The sequence below is a fragment of the Sceloporus undulatus genome, chromosome 2 (genome assembly GCF_019175285.1).
Source record: "Sceloporus undulatus isolate JIND9_A2432 ecotype Alabama chromosome 2, SceUnd_v1.1, whole genome shotgun sequence".
NCBI classification, from domain to species: Eukaryota; Metazoa; Chordata; class Lepidosauria; order Squamata; family Phrynosomatidae; genus Sceloporus; species Sceloporus undulatus.
This window is the reverse complement of record NC_056523.1, coordinates 315,706,109-315,733,061: the sequence shown is the minus strand read 5'-3', so window position 1 is coordinate 315,733,061 and position 26,953 is coordinate 315,706,109. Positions and strand designations below refer to the sequence as shown.

Genomic DNA, 26,953 nt, shown 5'->3' with positions numbered 1-26,953 from the left:
CTATGTGAGATGCAGATTTAAAGCTGCAGAACACCGTAAATCTTTTACGGATGACCATTGCCTTTAAAATGTTGGTTTTCTAATACAACTTGTAACTACACTATTTTAATATATAGAACACAACATAAATAGTATGTATTTAAACACCACAACTTCTGTCCTAAAGAAATATAATTCCTTGCATTACCTATATTCCTCTGAAGAGGGAGTCTATGTTTAAGCAAAACTCAAAGCCTTAACACTGATGGACCCAAGTTACTATCCGATGAGATACCTAATAAAATTATCACAAATCTTCAGGTCCAAAGAGGTGTTTTCGTTTTTTTGAAACACACTATAGCACACTAGCTAAGTCAACAAAGTGCTGATTTCACACAGTCTTCGATAAATATTTTAATACAAAGACTTGTTTTGAAGAAAAATAGCACACATGTACATTTTTAAAGATATAAATGCAACAGTCTCACATCCAGTTTAGAACTTTTCAAAAAGGCTTTTGGAGTCTTTGTTGCCTATTTTGATTTTCAGCAGCAGAACATCTTTTAAAGAGAGACTGTGTGCAGCTCAGGGTGGAGCAAACACTCTATATTTATTATAGACACAACACTCATCGTTGTTATTATAAATCCTATTATTATTATTATTATTATTATTATTATTATTATTATTATTATTATTATTATTATTTTCCTATTTCCAGCCTTTCTCAAGGCCCTATAAAGGCCAAAGTTCTCCAATTTTCCAGGACTGTATTTGTCCACTGATACAATTACATATGCAGTCATCTACACATGACTTATTGAGTAGAGCTGAGATAGTCATTGAGAAAGTTCTGATTGATAGGAACCTGCTGCTCTGCTTTTTATCTTCTTTTTTAAAATGATTTTTTTTCTTTTTGAAAGAATTACATTTTTGTTGTTAATATTTACACTGAACTGTGTGAAGTGCTGTATGGTTGGTGAGCTAGTAGCTGTAGTATTAAGTCAGTCTTAAATATATAGCTCTTTGGAACTGGAATAGCTGTTGTGATAATTTTACCACAACGATGGCCTGGAGGTTTAAAGAATGCCCTGTGTTGTCTAAACCATCAGTGAGCAAAATTGTGGCCCATAATTCATCCTGAAGAAGACTGTCCTATGTATTTATGCATGCATTTGTCATTTATTTACTTTATTTATATGCCACTTTTCTCCCAGGATAGGACCCAAGGTGGTTTCCATAACAACAAATTAAAAACTTTTCCAAAAAGCTTAAAACCAATTTTAAAATACCACATTAAAACTGATTAAACTGATTTAAAATAATACCAAAGTTAAAAACTGATAAAACATATATCTATATTAAAAACCTTGCCTGCTTGAGCATTAAAAGCATGGTTAAATAAAAAATGTTTTTGCTTGCTGGCAAAAGGAAAGCAGGGAGGGGGGTTCCAGAGCAACAAAGGTACTGTGCATTATAAAAGTTCACTGCAGAACAAAGAAACAATTGAGGCGTTGGCTCTTGCCTCTTTAGCCCATGGGAAGAATCAGAGAAAAGTGCTCACTGTACCCACAAGCCTTTTATTAATTTTTACAATTACTTTGGATTGTAACCTGAACAATCCTTAGCATTCCAGTTTTAGAAGTTGCTGTGGGAGGCCTTTCAGTTACAGACCCAAGGCTCTACATTAAGAATAGCTACATGGCCATAAACAAGCATTCAAAATGTATTATCTGATTTCATTCAACATACTGTTTACTGCTTTTAGCTTTAAAACACCACAAATTGTTCAACAATAAACAAAAGTGGAACTGAGGTTCTACTGCTCTAGAGACAGCAAAAGAACTTAATCCACCATTCTCATAACCTTAAAAAAACAAAATGGCAACCATTTACTGTCATGGAACTAGTTCTCTACACACAGAGAGAAAGAAAGAGAGAGAAAGAGAGCGAGTGCATGATCATTCTTCCAAACAGTTAATTTCTTTCCCCCCTTTGATTTCCTGTTCCTTATACTGTATTTGAATCTTTGCCCTCTTTGATTTCAAAACTTCTCCCCAACAAAACGTAAGTCGGTTATGTCCCCAGAATCCACCACAACCTTTGCTGAAATTCCACCAAATTTATAATGGAATCTCAGCAGGATTCCAGCATGCACTCATTGATAGGACAGCTGTCATTTCCAACTCAAGTTACCCTGAGGACTTGGTAGTACAGAAACCAATTGGTGCATATTAAACATTTCCAATTCTAGGGCAACAACCTATTTCATGACAATTGATGACACTGTATCTGCTAGAAGATATTCCCAGAAATACAGCACTTAAGATTCCATTCATAAGGCTGAGTTTGTGATGTGGGAGGTATCATCCAATAAATACCAAACATACTTTATTGGTTGAATTGATGAGTGCAAAATAATGGATTATAATCTTTGTGGACATGGTAGTATCTGGATGCAGTTCAATCTGGTTTGAGTGCTTATTTTTAGAGCCAGTCAGAGGACTACAACTATACTGTTTCTGAAACGTCAGAAATAAACTCTGCTAGAACATGGCCACATAGCCCAAAAAAACCCACAAAAAACTATAATGTTTCTTCTGGATCTGGATTTATTTTTATATTATTGTTGTTGTGATTTTATTGTATATATTGTTGTTATGTGCCTTCAAGTAGTTTCCTACTTCTGGTGACCTTAAGGCAAACATATAATAGGGTTTTCTTGGTAGGTTTCTTCAGGGGGGTTTGCCATTATCATCTTCTGAGGCTGAGAGAGTGTGACTTGCCCAAGGTCACCCAGTGGGTTTCCATAGCCGAGTCAGGATTCAAACACTGGTCTCCCAGTGTCGTAATCCAACTACACCACGTATTATATTACTTAAAATTGTTAGATTTTATATTTCAAGGCAGTACATGAAGGATCAGATAAAATCAACGTAAAGACCTAAAACAGTAAGAAACAATTCTTTCTGAGACTAAAACTATACTGAACATTTTAACAATTAAAATAGATTCTAACCATTTATCTGTTCAGATAACAAAACTGTTAGAGCTTGAAGGCTTTAATATAATATAAAGTCAATTTTTTTTAACTTGATGCCAGAATGAAGCTAACATTGGTTTCCATTGAGCCTTGAAGGGGAGGGTGTTACACAACTGTGGCACCACTATAGATAAGGACAAGACTTCAGTGTTTAATTGAATTTAAAAGTATTGGTTTGGATCTGTACACAATCAACCACGCAATGAGATCTTGTAGCACCTTTGAGACTGTCTGAGAGAAAAAAATTGGTAGCATACGTTTTTATAGACTTAAGACTATTTCATTACACACCATCATTAGATGCAAAATGTAACTGACAGATTTTCACACTGCTATATATGCTTCATGTTTTTCAACATCTATATGAAACTGCTGGATGTAACTGTTTGCATATCTGGGATGAAGTCTAATCAAGATGGTGAAAACCACCAGTTTTAGATCTTAATAAGATGATGTGGTGGAAGTGGTTTAACAATGGACAGGGCTAATAAAATGAGAATGAATCTTGACAAGATGGAGGTGTTGGTGGTGGATAGTTAGTATGCCCAGGATACATTCCTGTTCTATATCTGCTTGAACTTGCCTAAATGATCACGTTAGCAGTATTGAAGTGAGTATTAATCTAGCTTTGGCACTACAGGCCTAATGGCCATTGTCATACAGAATGTTTTCTGTCACTGTTTTCTATATCCTGGTAAATTCAAGGTTGGACTATGACAGCCGGTCCTCCTTATCCATGGATTTTTTTATCCACGCATTCAAGCATCCATGGCTTGAAAATATTCCAAAAAAGTATAAATTCCAAAAAGCAAGCCTTTATTTTGCCATTTGATATAAGGGACACCATTTTGCTGTGCCATTATATTTAATGAGACTTGAGCATTGATTTTGTTACCCATGGGGGGAGGGGGGTTTCCTGGAACCAAACCCCAGCAGATAACAAGGCCCCACAGTATAATCTTTGGGCCACAGGGATACCTTTGGAGGCATCTGGAAAATTGCATTTGGTTTAGAATGGAGTTGCTGGCATAACTAATCATGGATTGGAACATCATATGCTGCCTGTACTAAAACAGCTTTACTAATTCCTAATTCATTTCTGACTCCAATTACTTTATGAATGCAGCATCAATTTAGTGTACTGAGCAGAGCAATTCCTGGGCAAGGGGAATTGCTGCCTTTGCTAGATAAGTATGGCATAGAAACATAGAGTTGGAAGAGATTGCAAGGGCCATCCAGTCCAACCCCCTGCCATGCAGGAAATCTAAATCAAAGCATCCCCGACAGATAGCCATCCAGCCTCTGTTTGAAGATCTCTAAGGAAGAGATGCCACTACACTCCGATGGAGTGTGTTCCACTGTCGGACAGCCCTTACTGTCAGGAAGTTCCTCCTAATGTTGAGGTGGAATCTCTTTTGCTGTAGCTTGCATCCGTTGTTCCGGGTCCTAGTCTCTGGAGCAGCAGAAAACAAGTTAGCTCCTTCCTCAGTATGACATATGGAGACAGAAGCAGTGGCTGTTGCTGACTCCTTCCCTCTTTGATTTAAAGTCTTCTAAATTTTCCTTGCTTGGAGGTGCATAAGGGATGAAAAAACCATGAATTACTGTATATGGATCTATGCCCTTCTCTGTTCACCCAGAGTGTGATCTGTTTGTTCCAGTGTTGGTAACTGCTGGCAGATCAGCAAATTAAATGGCTATTACCACTTCTACAAGTGGACATGAAAACTGACCACGAAAAAAATGTCAGTTGCCCATATAGAAATCAAAAAGAAGACCTATGTTCTACACAATTAATGTAAAAACATTTATTCTCTGATAAATGTTCTCTGGAATAGTTAAATATGCTTACGTTCACTACATCATTACAGCATAGCACTTAGTAGCAGCAGAATCTACAAAAAGCAGAGCTTTGATGCTAGGGTCCTGCCCCCCCCCCCCCCCCCCCTTTCTTTTTTCCCTTCTTTCCTACCACAATCCCAGTGGGAATTAATGACCATACAGTATCTCCATTATGGCTGTGGCTGAATGGTCCTTCATGGGGCACTGCAGAGAAATGAGGGTGCTATCACAGATCTAAGAGCCATTTTCAGTTTCACTTTTGCTTTGAGGTTTGTTTTTAATTGAAACAGATAATTAATTTCTTATATTTAATATATGCTAAAATTAGTTGAAATTCATTCAAACAAATTCTTCCCTAAACATTCTTAAACTATCATATTTTTACATATGCTTATTATTAAATTTATATTTATGTACAATGAACCTTAAATATGCTTAAAGTGACATTAATAAGAAATTAACTAAGATATTGATTATTGATTTTGTATTAAAGGGACCAAACTGATAATGATATTAGTAATGCGTTGACAAATCTACTGATTATGCATTTCCCTTTTGATCATAGCAGGTTTACTGACTTGCTGCTGAAGTAGGATTGCAAAACATGATATAAATAAAATTTGGGGAAGAGCAGGACACAAGTGCAAAAAAGGTTTGGATAGGCTGCATGGATCATACTTTCACACACCTGAGGTACAGATACTACTGGCATGCTGTGTCTCCCGATCCCCAAATACTGGAATATAATATATGTATGTAGGTGACTGGAGAAAGAGAGAACCACTGACATAAAAAAATATTAATTTTAAAACACAACAAAACAGAGCATATAAAGCAAGTAAAAACCAGCTGAACAATCACTGAAATGCCTGCAAGAACCAAACCATCTTTAAGGTCTGAGATGAGTTCAATAAAGCCTTTGACATCTCATGAATTAACAAGGAACTTGGATGTTAGTTTGAAGTAAAATCTGCCCTTTCAAATAAAACGTGTATGTCTTTTTACCCATTTTGACCAAATTTCTAGTCCATTAATAAAATGCTTTTAAAATACTGCTGGTATGAATGCTAGAGACTTCTAAAAAAACATGTTACATGGTAGGTTAGCCAAATATTGCTAGTCTCTGATCATTGATTTGGAAGAGAAATAAGTTATGAAATTCTTAAAGCATTGTGTTGTAAATGTGACAAGGGCTGAATTCAGAATGGTTGTACAATGCATAAAATGAGCCCCATTATGACATGAATTTCCAAAGGTGTAATATATAACAGGCCATCCATTGTACAGAGATGCTTGTCTATCCCTTCCCCTCTGCTCAGCATCAAACTTCATACATTCACTTGCATTTCTTTGGTTAAGCAGACACATGAGTTGAAGCAATTTCCTATCTGTACGTCAAAGTAGCTCTTAAGGAAGTCCGGCCATGATTTTATCAATTCAAAGATTAATAGCAATCTATGACAAACTGTAGCTTCTGTGTTAGCTTCAAAGGATCTTCCTCCTAAAACAGGCAAGAACATAGGCTGACATTTTAACCCATATGTAACCCCTGGTTAGGCAAGCATTATGGTTTTTTTACTGATGTTGCAAAGCAGGTATTCAGTACGTCTTTTCACATTGTCACCCTGCCTCCTTGATTCCATTCAGAAATTTATTCACTAGGTCCATGTCTGTGTGGATACAAAAACCTGGCTTATGTCTGGGGCTTCCAGACAGCAGTCTCCACAAACAGCACCCACGACAGGCCAGCGTCACTATCTGCACACATTGCTTTACGAATGTGAACTTGTGCAATCAATGTGCATATCTGCAAAGGAAATGGTGCTGTAGTAATTGCGAAACTTCAAAGTGGAAGTGCTGTGGCAAGGTAGAAGTTCCTGGTGGAAAGAGATCAGCAACTCAACTGCCCTTCAAAGCTCCTTTCCCTGTCCCTGCACCAGTGTACACAATGTACACCTAAGGGATTTTCCAGAGTTTTCAGCCTAATCTAAAATAAAAGAGAATTCTTTTTCTCCCAAGAATCTTTATTCTACCCATTTTGCATTGTCTGATTAGGTCAGTACAGGAATGTTTCTTTTTCTTTGTGTAGATACCGCCTAGGAAGGGACAGCAGGTCATGCCAAAATAGCACCTGGCTGTAGTCCAGGCAGGGACGTAGCCAGAATTTTGGGAAGGGGGGGGTCCAGACTAAGTGCCACCATTATAATGGGGCTTGGGCGCGGCGGCGCAGCAGCACGCACCGTTCATTTTTCTAATGGAAGGGGGGGTCCAGACCCCAAGAACCCCCCCCCCCTTGGCTACGTCCCAGGTCCAGGCAACTGAGAGAAGAAAATTAACGTTACTCTCAGATGTCCAGTGAGTGGCTAGAGATGCAGGAAGATGACATTAGCTCTTTTCTCCCAACTATAAGTTTGCCACCCTTCCGTCTGGCCAGTAAATGGCTATGGCAGTGTGTCCCCCTTACGTGGAAACTGTCATCTGGGGACAGAAGAGATGCAGAAATGCACATGCAGAGTGTTCAGGATTGTGACCTATAGCACCCACTTCTTTGACCACATGCCATGCTAGCTGGGAGTGAGATGGATGGGAATCTAGCAACAACTACAGGGGCACAGGATATCTATTGTGCTTTAAAAAATAACAATTCAGTACCAAAATGCAGAGAATACTCTAACCTATATGCACTTTTTAAAAAACAACAAGTAATGAAACATTTAAAAGGACAACAGAATATACCTAGAATACACTGATATTTGGGATGGATGGATGGATGGATGTTTTTGGGCAATATAAGCTCATCCTATGATTATAGGGACATGGAGGGAAGACATTCTACCAACTTTCTCAGCAACTATGAATGTCTAGAATAATGGTTTTAAAATGGTTATGAGCAAAATTCTTGTGAAAGAGTAAGAAGGAACTATAAATTTAGTTCTGGGATGGAAAAAAAAGTTGGTAAAATGCAGTGTCATTTTCCAGTAGGAACAGCACTAGTGTTTTTTTAAAATAATAATAATAATAATAACAACAACAACAACAACAACAATAATAATACATTTCTGTTTTGTATTTCAGATAAGAGCTGAGTGCTGGACTCCCCCTTAGGGAAGACATTTTCAGCTTCAGAGGATGCAATGGCAAAACTCCTCTGAAGAAACTTGCCAACAAAACCCCATGATAGGGTCACCTTATGGACACTATAGGTTGGAAATGACTTGAAGGCACACAACAAAGACAAGGGAAAGGGAGTCTGCCTGCCCCATACATGGGCTTGCCATATGTGGAGTTGAGCTCACGAGCAACCCCGGGGGGACAAAATAGCATGCACTTCCATGGTGCACGCTCAGGAGTGCACCACCATTGAAATCAACAGGACATAAAGTTCTACAGTTTTTCCCATATGTGGTGGTGGTGGGGGTCCGGAACGGATCCCCACGTATACAAAAGACCCACTGTAGTATAATATTTCACAAAGATTATAAAAAATAGAGAAACAATCTTGCAATCAATTTCTTTTGTCAAGATATTATTTCAAATGGATGCATCTTCCAAGTACAGAGTCTAAAATTTGTAAAATTCAATTGACTTTAAGTGCCTAGAGTTTCAATTCACAGTGTTCCACAAGCAAATTCCCCATGTTCTGTCTTGTCTTGTTTGTTTATATTATCCCACTATTGAAATTCCATGACTTCATGCTCCAGATCCTTTGCTATTAAGAGCTTTATTAATTAAAACACAGATATGGTCTTCTGTGCTGTTTAAGTTCAGAGATCTTATCTCTGCACCTGGATGCTCTGTTCACATAAAAACAATGCAGCCAAATCACAGGGACCTTTATTAGATTTTCTGGTGCAGAAAATGAAAAAAGATTTGGGTGTGGGGCATGAGTGGGGAAACTTCTATACATTGTCAACAGTTCCAGATCAGCTCTCTGAAATTTGAAGAGAAATAAAGACAAACCCAGTGCTTTGAAGAAGCCACAAATACACCTTTTGTTCTAAATTTAGATCCAGTTTAAGATAGATAAACTGTAAAATGCTGCCAAGGATCAGACATTATGCTTGAGTAATCTGCCAAAGTTTTAATCTCTTTGTTTTCATTTTTTCCTAGTTAAAAAAAAAAACCTTATTGCTTGTAATAAACTTATCTGCAGGGACAGAAAATTCAGTCACCTCCAAGTACTATGGGAGATGTTACAGGAAGAATATTTTGACCATTCATTGCAATAAATAGCTTTATGTTTTGAAGTATGTGACCTGTGAATGTAGAGCAAAATTAGCTCTCACAAATATTTGGAACTTACAGCTCTGCGCTGTGATCCAGAAGAAATAAAAGGATGCAAACATACACTAAGAGCCTTTTCTTTAGCACTGAACTGCTGAATTAAACAGTGTTTTGCAAACATAAATCTGCTACAGGTGAAGTTTAGGAAAAGCCCCCAAGAGTCCAGAAATATTAGATCTATGTCAATGGCCACATGCACAAGTTATAATAAATCATTCATCTACAGAAAATGAGCTAATGTAGTTATGTACACTAATCAATTGCTTTTCCTTGGTCCCCCTTCTGAGCAGAATTCGATAAATAAACTACCAACCTTTTATCTGTGACTGCCTCCCCCGATACATGAACTGGGAACTCTGGCCTGCCTATTCCCAGACAAGAAGGGTCATATGCCTTGGTTTTTTTCTTGGTGTATTGGCTTGACTGGGGCCAGAGTTCCTGGTTTGCACACAACAACAACAACAACAACAACATGAGCTGAAAGACCACAGTTTGTTTTACTGTTCCTGCTTGCAGCCAGTGAAGCACAAAAAATCAAGGAGCATGTTCTAGTCCACTGCTCAGGCAAGAGAAAGTAAGAGTTGTCTTTGAAGCCTAACTTACCGTCAAGTCCAAAGACACCTATTACTGTACACTTAACTATATATACTAACTATATTGTTGCTGACCATTTAAAGGCTAGTTTAAACATTATTTTGTATTTCTATTATATCTGAAATGTATAAGAGCTATTTGGTATAGGTATTTCTCCCACTACTATGATAGCATTTTGCTTAAAGAGACAGTCCATAACATCAATTGTCAAGAGTGCAATGTTCGTATTTCTTGGTGTTTCAGACAATGTTTTTTTTAAAAAGTAATCAGCTCATACACTCAGTTGAGAATTAACATGTTAAGAAGTAATGCTCAGGAAAATCTGCCAAACAATCCACAAAATACCATCTCACTAAAATGTGGTTGGCATTGTCAGAAAAGTATGAGGATCCAGCTCATGAAATAGGTCAAACAGGAAAATTAAACAGAACATCTCCTCAGAGCTTATTTCAGGATGACCGCATAATTCACACCCATAGTAAATTCCGATAAACTTTTTAAGGTTTTTTTATAATATCTGAAAGACCATCCCTCATTTTTGTAAGTGTAGTGGCAAGGCTAAGAAACTTTCCCCAATGATGTAAGGTTCTCATGCTGAAAGCAAACAGCTGGGAGAGTCAGAGAAGACCTGTGCTTATGTTTGCATTACTCAAAGATAATCCACAACAAAAGAAAAGGTAGCTGCATATTTCTGCAGTGATGTATGAAGAGCCAAAGAGCACAGAAGGGGAGTCAAAAAATTATTTTTATCTATGAATATTCTTTCTATTAGCCAAGGTGACTGATCATTTAGGCCACTGCTTGCCAAGCTGGCAAGACAACAGTTCCCATCACCCGACTGGCTAGGGATGATAAGAAGTATGCTCTATCAACATCTGGGGAATTTGTTTGGGAAAGGCTGTTGTGGGATCAAAGCAATTCCAGGTATATCCATACAAGGAAAAGACAGAAACTCTTAGGGTGATTCTGACATTAATGTTTATTCATTTTCTGTATTAAATGTATAATGGATAACGAATACAGACACATGTGTCTCAGTGTCTTATTCACATCCATCTGGAAAATTATTCTAGATGTTAGTCAGATGTACGTATGTCCCACCGTGTTATCTGAGTGTTTTATAAATAAATATGACCACTTTAAAGTGATTACCAGCTATCTCTATGCACACATATTTTAAAAATACGGGTAAAAATATGAACCTCACAATCACCCCTAAGAACAGATAGTACTCCCTCAACCCAGGGTACCCCCACACAACTTCCAGACTACTGTTACTCCATGCTATATTTTGTGTCATTGAACCCAACTACTTTTGATTATGCACATAGGAAGGAGGGATCTAACTACTTGATACTGAAACAGGCCAATCCTGGGTTGTCATTTTCTAAATAAGCAAACAAATATCTTATCTTTCTGGGAAACAACATTGTGTTTGTTTGTTTTTCTATCTGACTCTCCCTCTTTTCTCTTTCATTATATGTTTATAGACATTTGCTATAGACATCTGTGCATTAACACAGTTCTTGAAACCCTTTATACACAATTGTATGAATATTCAGTGACAGTTTAATACCCATTTTTAATAGAAAGAGAATATTTCCATTCTGTCTGCTAAGTACAGTATAATCTGTTTAGTCAATTTATAAATGAAAATTGCTTATCCAATAGAATAGCATCATCCACCATAATGCGACAAGATGTATTATTGAAATAAATTTTGCCCTTTCATAGAATACAATATTTTTAGAGACCTCCATTGTTTCAGTCTATTAATATTATTTTTTTAAAAAAATATTTTGATATTGATATAATTATGTATTTTCATTTATGGCTTGAAGGTGAATAATCATGTGTTCAAAAATGTTTATGAAAGATAACACTGGAATCCCCAGATTTATTTGTATGCCAGAATATAAGTCACAATATGCACATCAGGTTGTGTATATACAAAGGAGACAGTTAGCAAAATGATTTTATTTTCCTGTTGTTTCTAACCCCCTCCACAGAAAAAAAAAATAATTTTCCTTTAATTAACTAAATGGACTATGAAATCTGAACTTTGGGATAAAACAACATTTATTTTCCAAAAATAAAGATATCCTAATTCATTTTTTAAAATGTTTGCATCAAAGAAACAACCAAACACACGAAACACGCTAAAAATATAAAGGGAACAAAGTTCTAACAAGTTTCTTACTGTATACTTAGAAATAGCTGAAACAATTTAGTAAAGATACCGCCTTTCCTTAAGTTTATGAATTTGTCTTTATGGAGAAGAAAAAAATAAAATCAATTTCATTAATATTTAAGAGATCAACTTTCTGACTGAAAATACTTTCTGATCTAAACAGGTGATATGTTGTTGAACAGATATGGTAAAAATGGGCATTGGATATACTAATTAAATATATAGAGAAATATAAGCTAACAGAATTAGAAAGGAAAACTTTTTTTAAATGATGAAAATAAAACACTATATTTTCTGAGCTTTTGAGGTGTACACTAATTGAGATAATTTTGGCATATAAAATAGCTTGCTTTACTAGGTTATTTAAATAATAGATTCCACAATGTTTAATATAATTCATGATATATGTACTGTCTAGATTCAGAGTAAAAACAGTTGCAGTGTGTGTGTGTGTGTGTGTGTCACTTGTAGTTGTCACAAAAGCCATCAGAAATAAAGTTTCAAAATTAAATGCAGTTCTTACTTTAAATACTCTTTCCCTAATCTCTATAATAATACTTGGGGGAATCAACTACTTTATAAACAACAAAATTTCAAAACATTTATGTAATATATAATCTTATGTTTGCCCTGATTTTATCTCTGATAGCCAAAATAGCCAAGTCATATATTGCTGCCAATTTATTTCTTATTTTATGAATATTTTTCAGCTGTATGTGCCAGAGTTCACATGTACTACATCATAGCAAACACATTAATGAAATACATTAATTTTGTTCCTTTAATTCTTAAATCTTACCTAATCAAAAGAAACTACACTAAAACTATGTTAAACTATGAACACTAGCATGTTTTTGTCCAGAAAACAACAGATACCAATGCAACAACAGAAACTGGGGCTAAATAGCAAACTTTAATAGCATTAAAATTATCATCAATTTTTCCTGAGCCATTTTAATTTTACTAATAATGGGAGTAGATTAAAAATATGTATTTTAACATATGAACATTCTATTTTGATTTATTTGAAATACCATTTAATTTAGAATCCTTTCTATGAGTGGTATTACAAAGTATCCCCACAACTGATTATGTGATTGCTTTGATGTAGAATTGCACTTCATTGCAACACTGATTCCTCTCCTCAAATAATAGTGAAGTTAAATAATACCAATTTAAACCTAAAACTATTTTTTTGGTCCTACTACATTACAGTTCAGTGCTATAATTAATTTACAAATTAATCTGTAAGGTCACTAAAATATCAAACTGCATCAGTACACCATTTTTAAAAACAACAACAGTGTGCAACAAAAAACAATCAGTATATTCATGCTTTTTTCACACAAAGCAAGTGCCACAAAATGTGAAGAAGCTTTAATTGCAAAAACGGTATAAATATGTGTAAGTAATTAATTAGGATATTATCAGCAACTCTGTGCACAGACATATTCCTAAAACAGTGGGAATGGAACAATCAGGGCATTAACTCTGTCTTCATTTATTACGGTGTCCCATAATTCCTTTCAAAACACCTGGAGTCAACTGGTTGACACCTGGAATCCCACACACTGAGAGAGCTATTTGTGCAGGTACATTTAAAGCTCAAATTCAAAAAAACTTCAGTGGGAAATGAAGATGTCTTCCTTCTATTCTGGGCTCAGACTCATGTTAATGTTTCATAAATCCTCTCCACAAATCTCTTTTAACATGCAAATCCATAAATCAGCGTAATACTGACAAAGAACTTAACCAGCACGTGAAACTAATGTGCATCCTATCTGGAGATGGAGACTAGTAAAACTATTGAAACTAGAGGCACTATTCCAAAGTTCTCTTTGTATGAAAAACAAACAAAACAAACCCATACAAAATAATACTCATCACCAGGTTTTGTTTGGTCACAAGAAAATGTTTCATCCAGTCTTCATTTCATCTACCACTAGAATGAATTAATAAGGTAGGAAAAAAATCCTTGCCATTTGCAAAACAAACCCAGTAGTACCGCTCTTTGTAAAAGGAAGCAAAGGAAATGCAAATAATGAAATAGAGAAGGAATACTTACTGATGATGGTAAACCTGGAGGAACCTTTCGAACTTTCTTTGTTTGTACTTCTGAAAGTAGGAGACAGAGTGGGTGTAAGGCATATGTTTGCAGTAGGCTCTATCCCTGGCAGTTTCTTCCAAAAAAGCTCAGCATGTCTCATACATTTCTTATTAACGACTATGAATGAAAATTCAGTTTGGAAATGTACAGGAAGAAGTAGTATGAAGTAACTTACCCACAGAGGTACTGTGCAGAGGCCTCCTTCGTGGGTTATTGCTAGAATACTGATAGTACTGAGAGCCAGGTTTGGTGGGTGAGAGAGTGCCGGGGTTGCCCATTTCCATGTCACCTCCGAGGAGACTTTGCTAGAAAATTTTGGGAAAATAAATATTGTTACATCAAATTTTGTCTGCTATCTCTTCTATGCTCGTGCAAATAAAAGCTGTTTTTAAAAGGCTTTGGCGAACAGTAAACTGAAAAACAATCTCAAAATACATTTCTAAACTATATGATAAGATATTATAAAACAGTTCTTATAAATCTAATCTCTGTAGTGAATTGAACTAATTAAAATTATTTAAAAACTAATTAAAATTAGCTTTCCAGTTTTACTGCCCAAAGGAAAGAGCAGTTGAATTTATTAACTTTTTGGGAATTTCACTGAGAGGGAAAAAAAATCTCCACCTGTTTCTTTTGCTTGTTCTGCATGAGCAAACTGTATTGTGTCCACTAATATAAAGTTTTACCTTACAAGTTATTTCCTAGAAAATAATTCCATCGTACAAAAATGGTTATTAACTGCCTAATGACAAGTGAGTTTAAATATAACTATATAAGAAAGGTGGCAAACAGTTACAATAATATTTGGTAATCTGGTACATACTGCATGATTAAGATGTAAAAATAAAAGACATTGCTAAAAGAAACCAGTGTTTTGCTAAACGACTTTGGGAACTAAAAAGCAGATGATTAAAACTAGTGAAGTTTATCAAAATATTGTAAGACCATTCTCCCTATAGCATTAAGAAAGAGAACATCCACAAATCTGAAATGCCTTACTCATGAATGGATAACAGCTGTTACTAAAGTGGGAGAAATGGTATCCAAGCACAACATGTAAAAAGCAAAGACTGACATTTTCTAAAAAATTCTACTGCTAGAACTACATTGAAACTTACCCATAATATATAAATCCCCTGATTATACTCTGCACTGAACTCATTGTTCTTTTAATTTTTCTGATGCGCAATAAAACAGGTGCAGATACTACCATTTATATGATGAAGAAATTTTCCATTTAATAAAGAAATTTTAAAATTAAGTACCCCAAAAATCTAACTTTATCGTTACTTGTAATCAACTTTTACTGACTGAACTAATTACTGTACTTGATAAAGTACAGAATGTGTTTTCCCTAATCTAAATTCTAATCACCATGTCACTCACAACAGACTTAGTAATGCTTCACTAACACACTATTCACATGCAAAACACTCTAAATAGGCCAATTATGACTCTGCCCCTGTTCCCTGGTTAACCCGCTGAGAACTGAAAAATTTCACAAGACAGTCACCAACTAAAACAAAGGCTCCTTGTTTTAAATTAAGACAGTCTTTTTGAGTCTTGAATAGCTCAACAAAGTGCCATGCCTTCCTCTGAAAGCAGTTGGTCAAATATGACTCATGAGCTGGAAAATACCTTGCCAAATAAAATAAAATAAAATAAAATCCAAGTACAACTTTTCTCATCCTGGAAATAGATATTAATTTCATCTCCTAGATATGCAATTATCAGCTGCTTTGATGTCTGGTCAAATTTCCAAGTTTTTGCAAAATCAAAAAGGATGTTTTTTGTTTGTTTGTTTTTACATATAAATATACATATAAAATGTGGAAATGTTAAAATCAGAAATTGTTTGGCAGGCAGTTAACAGTTGATAAATAAGAAATTAGGAATCAAAATATCTTAGAAATAAGTACTGCAAACTTCTTCTCCCTCCGCACACACCCCCCCCCCGAAGGTTTACAATTTTTCATAACTATGGGAACAAGCAGATTTCATATGATTTAAGCAGGTAGTCCTGAACAAAATGATAAAATATGCAAGACCTTATTAATTTGCAATTTTATAAAAGCTATAGAATTCAGATATGATATCAGACATGAAAAGGCTGAGTACGGAATGGCTACTTCAATGATCTAAAAGTCACACATAATATGCAATATATAACTCACACATTACATGCAATAGCTACATTTTCTTGATTCAACTGATTTCTACTAATACACATATACACATTCACAATCCAGTACAGTACAATATCATACTTCCCATTTATTTACTTGCCTTCAAGTAATACTTCAATACCAAGTTGCAGTGAAAATGTGAGAGGAAACAGAAGTAAGCTTTAAAAAAAAGCATTTAAAGCATTTCTGAGTTTGACTGTATGCTGACTAACTTCTGCACAGGCAACAAAGTTAGCTGCCAGATATTTCAGTTTTGAGAATTGCAAGACACTTCCTAATAATGAAGTCTGAAATAAGGAAAACAGCTATAAAATCTACAGTGCTATATAAATAAAGTATAATAATAATAATATGGAGGGGGCTATGAGTCTCCCAAAGGAAAACACAGACTTTAAACTATTAAGCAGTCTTCAGAGTTCACTCAAGAGTAAGCTCCAGTGAGACCAGTAGGGTGAACTACCAAATAATAATGACTAGTATTTTAGCTGAAGATTTTGAGCAAGATGGTATGGTAATAAAAACAGTTCCTTTAAAAGATGCACATAAAAATAAGGCATTTTGGTAAGAACTCATAATAATTACATGTACAGCAATCTTTAGTTTTCATTTAAGCAATGCATTTATATTTTGCTATACTCAATACATAACTATCAGGCAAACATATACAAGAGTACAGGAAGGGTACTACTGGCTCTCCCTTCAAGCTTGTCACATAAAAGCGCCTCTAATTTTGTCTTTATTTAAGCCTTTGTTTTTCACTGGAACAGCTAACGCATTCTTCCGAGGGAACAAAACATGCATTTATGTACTCTTCTGGGGGCTTCTCTAAGTACTCCACTGGGGAGGACTAAAATAAATATATATCTAGTCATTCTGAGATACTTGCAAACAGAACAAGAGGCATTTACTATTGTTCAGTCATTACTAACATCTTCCTGCAAAACCACGAAGCCAAAATGTAACATTCGGGCTTTATAAACTTATGAATGAAGCAGTATAGATTTAACATCTGTATTTCATGCTGACTTGGAAACTAACTTTTAGAGGTTCCAATTTTTTCTGATAAGGCTTCAAGGATTTTTTATTAACACTGTATTTTATTAATACAGTACTATCTTTTCAAAGATATAACTCTTTGGCTTACAGTCAACATACAGAACATATTAACATTTTGTAAAGGTAACTATCAGGATTGTCAAGTGACATACACTGATATATGCTCTGACATACACTGAGGTATGCTGTAAGTGCATTCTACGACTTGGACTTTAAAGACAAACAAACAAACAAACAATCTCTTTGAAACCCAGACCACAACCAGATATCATAAACAGGTTTCCAAACTCTAGTCGGTTTTGAAAAAGAGATTTGTCATACAGCATATTTCAAGAAGAACAAATCTAAAACTTATTTAAACATTCAGAAGGTTGAGGCCTAATTGTGACACTTGCTGGAGAAGAAACAATCATACTTTATTTACTATTATTGCAAGACACCTTAATAATACATACATTATGGATCAATTCAAATGGTTGATTAAAATGCTGAGCAGCCTGGGAATTGTGCACAAAGTAAATTTGCCCTTTCCCTCTGAGGTGAAGCTGCTGACAAAGAAAACATGCCTTTTCTGTATATGCCTTCAAACTATGGGGCTGTCTTTGTTGAGATGCTCACCTGGACATATCAGTGGTACATTTTTTGGCATAAAGAGAAGTTAGTCTTGTTAATTTGGACTCTTAATTGCAATCAGCATCCTTTTATTTTGTTTTAATGTTAACTGATCTTTGTTCCTGTTTTATCATTTGTTATTGCAATATTGTTCTCTTGCTTTAATAGCAGTTGCTTTTTTCTTGGATGCTTCAAAGACTTAAATTAATACCTTGAAAGCTGCCATGAGTGCTTTAAGATTAGAAAAGCAAGGTATAAATCTTTACGAAGAAAGAAACAAGCCAGTGTAAATAAAATGTTGGAAACATGGGTTGGAATTTCCATATTCAGAACAGACTTCAATCCAGTGAAGGCTCTTGTTGGAGGTAGAGGCGAGGCAATTCCTCTGTGCTGCACCCTGTAAGCTTCCCATGTTGCTTGGAAGGAAGAGACTTTTTTAAAAAAATAGGAAGAGGGAAGGGCATCAGAGAAACAATAGTCCAAAACACATTGCAGAAATAATCCGGTTTGAGACTGCTTTAACTGTCCTGGCTGAACATTAGGGAATTCTGGGAACTGGAGTTTGTTGTGACACCAAAGCTCTCTGACAGAGAACAATAAATGTCTCACAAAACTAGTTTCCAGAATTCCCTAGCATTGTGCCACAGAAATTAAAGTGGTATCAAACTGGATTATTTCTGAAATATGTTTTGGACTATTGACTCTCCTTCCTTCTACCATACAAAGAGTCCCATATGAAGAGTTCTGCTTATGAGATCTACAGACCCAAGGCTTTACCTTTGCTTTCCTGCCACTAGATGTAATATACTGGAATACACCTAATTATTTACAAAGCACATCAATTTAACTAGTGCTTTACAGCATACAAGAGGGCAGGTCTCTTCATCAAGACTATGAATCATTTCAGGAGCCCATGGCTGCATTTCCACAGATCAAAACAGGAAGATGGAAATGTTAACACAGAGAACACTACCTAAAGCAGGGGTGCTAGACATGTCCAGATGTTGAGGGACTACAGGTCCCATCATCTCTTTTCACTGGCCAGACTGGGAAATAAAGGGAATTGGAGTCCAACAATATTTGGAGGCCACAAGTTCCCTAGCACTGAAGTAAGGAGAAAGTACTACATACCCAGTTATTATAACATTCATATTTTAGTGATATTGTGTATAATTCCTTTTAGCTTTGAAGTCCATACAGTGGGGTTTGGTTCCACAACCTCCCATGGACCTCAAATTCCATGGATGCTCAAGTCCATTGTTACTCCAGGACCAGGCCCCCAATCACCTCTCTCATATTTGATGTCATTCTAATATTAAAAAGGACGCTGAAGTAAGTGACTACTGAAAGACCTGTAAAGGCAACACCAAGCCGGAAATCTGGCCATAATCCAGTTGGCTCCAGCAAGGGAGTAAGCAAGGCAACCATCACAATGAGATCACCCAAGACATCAATGATGGGAGTGTGGCCAAAGAAGATGGTTGTTCCTATACCGATAGAGGGGCTTGCTTTTTTCTGAAATATTCACACCAATCGTCCGAACATTTACTACAGTTCCCAACCATTCTTTTATCCTGGGAAACCATTTAGCAGAGAGTTAATCCATTCAGTGTTTGATTATTGTCCTGGGACATGATTTTGAGAATATATACCACCACTCAGACATTAGCAATTTGCTCTAGTTTGTAACCAGACAGATACCCTATCAGTTCTACTAGGCACCTCAATAAGCAGGCCACCTCACCTGCCTCGGTGGCTATTAGCAATAGCAAGTACATCTCTATAACACTTATCAGTGCACTTAAGCACTCCCTTAGCAGTTTACAACAAGCTTTCTTCATTCTCGATGCCCATCAATTTGAACCATACTTCAAGCTTGGTAACAGGTCACCTCTAGTATTCACTTTCTTCTACCTTTGCTTCGTTAGTTCGTGTGTGTGTGTGTGTGTGTGTGTGTGTGTGTTGTTTTCTTAATAAAACTGCAAAACCCATTTGGATTTGCCTCTGGAATTTTGTGTGATTTGGAACTGTTATACATAGGGCTGCAATCCTGAGGCTGACTGTTGCCCCAGCCAAAATATAATATGAGCTATTAAAATCCCCTAAAGCATATTAATCTGTAGATGCCCTTCTAGGACCCCAGCATTCACTACAACATATAATGGTGTAGTAAAATGGTGTGCCTTATATAAAATGACAAAATTAAGGTTTGTTTCCTGGAATTTTCATGTGTGAGATATTTTCAAGCTGTGGATATTTAAATCTGCGGTGAAGAATCTGTGGATACAGAGGGCTGACAATAGTTTGCATATATTACATAGTTTACTACACACACACACACACACACATAAGTGTAATACTCCTGTTAGTGGTCTTTGATGGCAGGTAAGCAACCTCAATAAAGAAGCCCCACTATAAGATTCCTTTTACAATTCTCTTTGTAAGGTGGGAATTTACATAATATATAGAATACAAATACTGTTTCTAATGTACAGTTTGCCTCTTCTCGTTTCCTTCCCTTCAGCTTTGGTTTGCTTCTTTTTTAAAAAAAAAATGTTATATTTCCTTATAAACTGTGCAATGGCTGCAGCTAAAAAATGGAATCACAAAGTAAGGTTGTTTTAAAAGAGATAACTGAGTATATTAAAACAACAACAACAACACAGGGCAGTAACTCTAATAGACTATAATGAAATTAATTTCTTTTCATCTAGAGAGTTGCACTTTAATTTTACACAAACACCGACATTTTAAAGCATAATGTCTGAAAAATAATCCCTCCCCAAACTATTATATTTACCCTTAATTACAAATATGACTAAGATTAAAACATGATGGGAGGTGCTGATCTGAATTAATGATAAATTTGTATAAAAGGTAAATGTCCATGAATTGTATAATCTGTAAGAAGAAATTAATATTGCTTTCCTCCCCCCCCCCAAAAAAATGAGGATGAAGGAAATATTTCTGAGGAAAGGCCTTTTGAGTGGACTTCCTGGATATATTTCCTCTCTATTTCTCTATCACTTTTATTAAATTGTGATCAGATATCAAACACTACTTTATGGGGCTGGAGAACAGAGAAAGAAGAGTATTAGATGGAACCAGATTATGCTCCTTTTCTGAACACTTGCCAAATGTCTGTAAATTGAATACATGTTTGGGCATTCTCACACTCAAACAGCTGCAGTTCTACACTAGAATCACAAACCTATGTGATCTATAGTGACTCTGGGCCATATGTTCCTCTCTTCTTTTGCAGAAAAAAAAGCAGAATGGCCTGAAGGCTCAATGAAGTGATGTGTATGTGAGTGTGTTTATGTGTGTAGCAGTGAAAGGTGGATGTCTTGCAGATTTCTCCTGTGTTACACTGCTGCCACAAGACCTTGCAATATTCATTTCACACTGTGTTCCAGTTTTATGCAGGGCAAAATGCAAGTAGAAGGTTTGGCAAACACCTCTTCAACATTCCATTTTGATTTTTCAAAGGACTGTGGATCAAAAGCTTCTGTGTAATATATCTGTTATTCTTGGGGCATGTAGGGAGGGGGTTATTGCATACATGATAATAAAGAAACAAAGAATGCATGAAGTTAAACTTGCAAATCAAGTTATGATTTCTGTGCAGTTGTAGGCTAGTTGAACAAAAGAATCAACAAAGATTTTTTAAAAACCAAATACAAGACCAGATAGAGCTTTATCATGCCATTCACTAGCACAGACTGACTACAGAAAGGAAAATGATACCATACCCCAGCCTCATTCCCACTGTTTTAAACCAGTTTGCAAATGGGTATGAAGCGGTTCAAATGAACCGCACATGAACCAAATTGCTGAAGCGATTTGGAGAGGAGGGCCATGCGCTAGACCCATTTAACCCGCATCTTTTTGACGCTGATATTTTCCACGTCTTTTTTGATAAATCAATTCTGCACAAGTGTGAACCAGATGTAGATTTTAATCGATTTCAAGAATCGATTTGAAAAATCAAATTCACTAATGGATTAGTGTCATTGTGAACAGGATGTGAATTGGAATTGATTTACTATGACGTGATAAGGAATTTTTGTCTAATGAATTGTTTTATTGGTTCCAAAAGGTTGGCATAACACACCACACAACAAATCCTGCATGTCCTAGTGAGGATGGGCTTGCAGAGAGAAAGATTCAAGAAATCAAAAAGTTAACTGCTTGTATGATGGCTGACACGGGTGTAAGTGATAATTTTTGGGGTGAAGCTGTTTTGACAGCTGTACACATAACCAATAGACTCTATCATTCAGTAATAGATGATATTCCTTATAGAGTTCTATATGGTAGAATTCCTAATTTTAAATACCTAAGAATCTTTGGTCAATATGCATATGTGTACACACCTGCATGCTTTAGAAACAAAGGTGAACCCAAGAGTAGAAGAATGATGTTTTTGGGGTATTCTGGAAACAGTTACAAATTCTATTTGGGAGGAAAAGAAGTGAGACATTCGAGATCTGCCAACTTTGAAAAATATGCTGGTTGGGAAAAACTCCATGCAAATAAGGAAGTGTTTGTGAAGTTAGGCAACTCAAGTGAGGCAGAGACTCAGACCCAAAGCCAAGCATCTCCAGGAAATGGAGGGGTTATAGTAAAACCAGAAGAACCATCCACGAGTAGCAGTGATAGCTCCTCAGATAGTGAAATGTCCAGACCAAAAACCACACGCATGACAGAGGACAAGAGATTCAGTAAGAAAGCCACAACTTCCAGTGTAGACAGAGATGAGGAAGAGAGAGGCAGAACAACAGAGTTAGTACCTAGACGTAGTCAAAGAACTAGAAAATCTCCTGACAGATTTGTGGTGACCAATGCAAAAGCTTGTTTGGTTTTTGAAGAACCAGAAAGTTTTGCTGAAATAGAAAATTTTCCTAGAGAGGAACAGGAGAAATGGTGTGAAGCAATGGAGTGTGAATTTGATTGCTTAGAAAAGAAAGATGTTTTTGAAATAGTAGGAAGACCCAAGGATAGAAAAGTCATTGGTTGCAAGTGGGTTTATAAAAGGAAAGACATGCCTGATGGTAGTGTGAAGTATAAGGCAAGGTTGGTAGCAAAAGGCTTTTCACAGGAACAGTTTGAAAATTATGACAGAACTTTTTCTCCAACCGCAAAAGCAGAGAGTTTAAGAATGGTATTAGCAGTTGCAGGAAAGAGAGATCTGATAGTAGAGCATTTTGATTTTGAGACGGCTTATTTAAATGCCAATTTAGAAGAAGAGATTTTCATGGAGCAACCTCAAGGTTTTGAAGTAGGTGGTAGTCAGAAAGTATACAGGTTGAAGAAAGCATTGTACGGTCTCAAGCAAAGTGCAAGAGCTTGGAATTTATGCATCAATGATGAATTGGAGAAGTTAGGTTACAAGAGAAGTGTTGCAGATGCCTGTGTATACACAAAAGGAAATGTAATTTTGTTGATCTATGTGGATGATTTGTGCGTTGCAGCCAAATCAAAGAAAGAAATTGAGTTGGTGAAAAATGAATTGTCAGAGAAATTTGTGTTGAAAGATTTAGGTATGTTGAAGTCTTATTTAGGGATAAATGTAGAATGGACTGAAGAAGGGCATTGTTTGCTGAATCAAAGCAAGAAAATTGAAAGGTTAATTGAGAAATGTGGTTTACAGAGTGCAAAGGTTGTGAAAACTCCGATGACTACAAGTTTTGTGTCAGAGGAAGTTACAAGAGCTTTTGAGGATAAAAGATTATTTAGAAGTGTTGTTGGATCTTTACAGTTTATTTCTAGCCATACCAGACCAGACATCTCATACGCGGTTCATGTTTTGGCAAGAAGAGTGAACGACCCGAGAATTGAGGATTGGACAGCAGTGAAACATTTGATTAGGTATCTGAAAGGAACCATAGACAAGAGGTTGATAATTAGAAAAAGCAATGCTGATTTAGAATGTTATGTAGATAGTTCATTTGCTTCGGAATCAGGAGACAAAAAGTCAGTGTCTGGAATGATTATAAGATACAGCGAAAGTCCCATTGTGTGGAGAAGTAGAAAACAGACAAACGTAGCATTGAGCTCTAGTGAGGCCGAGTTCGCAGCTTTGAATGAAGTCACAAATGAGGTACAGTGGATTGAACAATTATGGATTGATTTGAATGAAAGCTTTAAAATTCCTGTAGAAATTCATGAAGATTCGCAGTCCTGTATAGCAATGGCAGAAACAGAAAGTCTGAAAAACAGAACGAAGTACGTAGGTGTAAGATACCAGAACGTAAGAGAAATGGTCCAGAAAGGAAAAATAGAGTTAAAGTACATAGAGACACAACACAACATAGCAGACATTTTTACAAAGGCTTTGACAGTTGAAAAACATGAGAGATTGTCTCAGTTGATTGGAATGACAATATAATTCACATACAATATTCTATTTCGGAGGGGATTGTCAGGAAAAAGCCACATGGGATATATAGTCACAAGAAATATAATATGTATATGAATGTATTTGAAAGTAACATGACACAGCAAAAGTTATTGAATTGTCACACAGGTGTTGTAAGTAATGTAATTAGAAAGTCCTGAAAGCCAAGGACATATGAGGCAATGACAAAGTGAAAAGGTGCAAATTGACATCACCTGAAAGTCATTGAGTGGACAGTAATGTATGATGCAATGTGAGGTCTAGATTGAGCCAAGTATGGTATGTCAATCATAATGTATGTACACGCCCAGGAGGTGGCAACTGTATAATGAATAGAGAGACAAATGTCTATATAAGCAATAATGTATGACAATACTTTTTGTGGTTATTGAGGAGTATAGTAGTGTGAGTTTTGTGAGTAGTGAATTGTTTTGTGCATAGTGTATATATTAGAATAAAAGTAGATCTTTTTAAGAAGACTACTGTGTTGACTGGTGTCTTGAGAGCTGAACAAGAACCAGCAGACTCCAGAGAAGATTGGAAGACATCTTCAGCCAATTCTCAGAGCTACTGGTCAAACTGGTTGTTCTTCTGCTGACCAGGGGGGTGAGAGTGAAAGCCAGGAGAAGAGCTGCAACTCCCATCATCCCTAACACCCTATACCACACTCTATACGAACTATTTTGTTTAAACATACCCTCCATTTCTTGTTAAGGAATCTTGTTGTAACAACATGACACCAAACACCATGATCAATCCTACAAACAAAACAAGCAACCAGAGATAGTAATGTTGTTAGGAAAGGATGAACATGTTGACATGTTAGTTGGTAACATGTTAGTTGTTACTTAGCTAAACAAATCAAAAGCTTACAGTCCCCCAAATATGAACAACTAATAAAAAGGAAGACATGTTTTTGCAAAAATCTAAGCAAATTGAGCTTTGTATAAAGAATTAGCTGGGAAATGTAACATTTGTTGGCTCTTTAACACTGTTTCTCATTTACTTAATTAATAACTTTTTAAAAATTGGAATTTCAACATTAACTTAATTCCAGAATTGTTATTAATTAAGAAATCTGGAATTAAGTTAAAGTTGAAATTCCAATTTAAACAAATCATTTAAGTTAAAAATAAATTTAATTAAGTTATTCATTTATTGAAGATCTCCAACTTAATTGGCAATTTAATTGATTTTAACTAGTTGGTTCCTGTCTCTGCAAAATATATACACAATACACCAACCAGAGGGGAAAACATACCTGAATGAGTAACAAGAAACCAGTCTCACCCCCCAGTGTTGTAATGTACCTCATTGCCAGAGGTACCTAGAACAAGGTCTCAGATGTTGAACAATCCAAATAAAAACTGGCACATACAGAAAAACATAGTCACATAAATGCAAATGACAAGCTAACTGTAATACATAGTATGCAGCTACGTTGGTGTTTTCCTCTTACTCAGTAGTAAGCAAAAGAACCCAATTCACATTTAAAATATCTCAGAGACCGCCTCTTCCCATACAATCCTTCCCGCGCTCTCCGGTCCTCTGGGAGGAACTTGTTGCAGCCTCAAAAATTGAGGCTTGCGGCGACCTCCCGGAGGGCTTTCTCTGTTGCCGCCCCCAGGCTCTGGAACGACCTGCCGGACGAGATCTGTCAATTAACATCTTTGGACAGCTTCAAAAAGGCTGTCAAGACGGATCTCTTCAGGCAGGCCTTCCCAGACTGAAATATCCCGGCCTCAGGATCTCCCCCCTCCTCAGTAATGTCTCCAAAGCCCCCTTTTCTTTTCTTTAGAACTGAAGTTGCAGTGGTTTGTTCGTTGTATTATTTTGTTTAATTTATTGTTATTTTAACTAGTTATTGTGGTTTTAAATTAGATATGCTGTTTAATAACTTTTTAAGGGGGGAGGGAAATATATTGTTTTTATGCTGTATGTTATTTTAATGTTGTAAACTGCCCGGATTGGTTCGCCACAGAGCGGTATATAAATAAAAATTTATTATTATTATTATTATTATTATTATTATTAAAGCCATCACACTAGGTCCTAATTCACATTGGGACCCTAGTGTGATGGCTTTTAAATGTTATTTATGCACTTTTGTAGCGAAGCATTAGATGTTCAAGTTCTTCAGCATCTTATTCAGTGGGGACATAGAATCCCAGAGGGGTTATCTCCTAATAAAGCATTATCTTATAACAAATAACTCTGTAACTGGACTTAGTCCTTTAATGCCAATGATATTATTTCACTCCACCTTCTTACTCCATCTCTTCAATTGTTATTAATTGTGCTGACATATACAATTAAATCTGTTTTTAACAATTCAGTGATGGAATTAATTTCCATTAGTTGCATATCTGAATACTAAATATAATGGATAAGTATTCCCATTTTTTTTCCTGCTTGCTGCTTTTAGGGGATAATAATGGATTAACTCTGGACATTGTTTGGCCAAATTTTAAAAAAGTAATGGTTTAACACAATAGTGAAAATAGCCACATATGACATGTTTTGATAATGCAATCCAGAGTGAACAATTGCAGAGGCGGGCAATTGGCAGGACAGATGTCTCTATTTTTTGGCCAAAAATGCAACCATGCAGTGACCAGAAGTGATATCCACTTCTACTTCCTTTTGAAGAATGGCAAAG

At 36.1% G+C, this 26,953-nt stretch overlaps 1 protein-coding gene across 17 annotated transcripts in view; it reads right to left on the bottom strand.

Moving 5' to 3' along the window:
* TCF4 (transcription factor 4) overlaps nucleotides 1-26,953 on the bottom strand; it is a 438,455-nt gene that overhangs the window by 150,127 nt on the left and 261,375 nt on the right. For 15 of the 17 annotated variants that reach the window (XR_006102477.1, XM_042454744.1, XM_042454750.1 and 12 more), the window contains 2 exons: nucleotides 14,216-14,345; nucleotides 13,999-14,048 (listed from right to left, as the gene is read on the bottom strand). Coding sequence is in view for 16 of the 17 variants with exons in the window: in XM_042454744.1 (XP_042310678.1) it covers nucleotides 13,999-14,048; nucleotides 14,216-14,345 (180 nt within the window). In the remaining variant the exon portion in view is untranslated. Of the gene's footprint in view, nucleotides 1-13,998; nucleotides 14,049-14,215; nucleotides 14,346-15,158; nucleotides 15,270-16,326; nucleotides 16,346-26,953 lie in introns of those variants that run through there. The other 2 variants (XM_042454753.1, XM_042454754.1) reach the window with 2 other exon arrangements.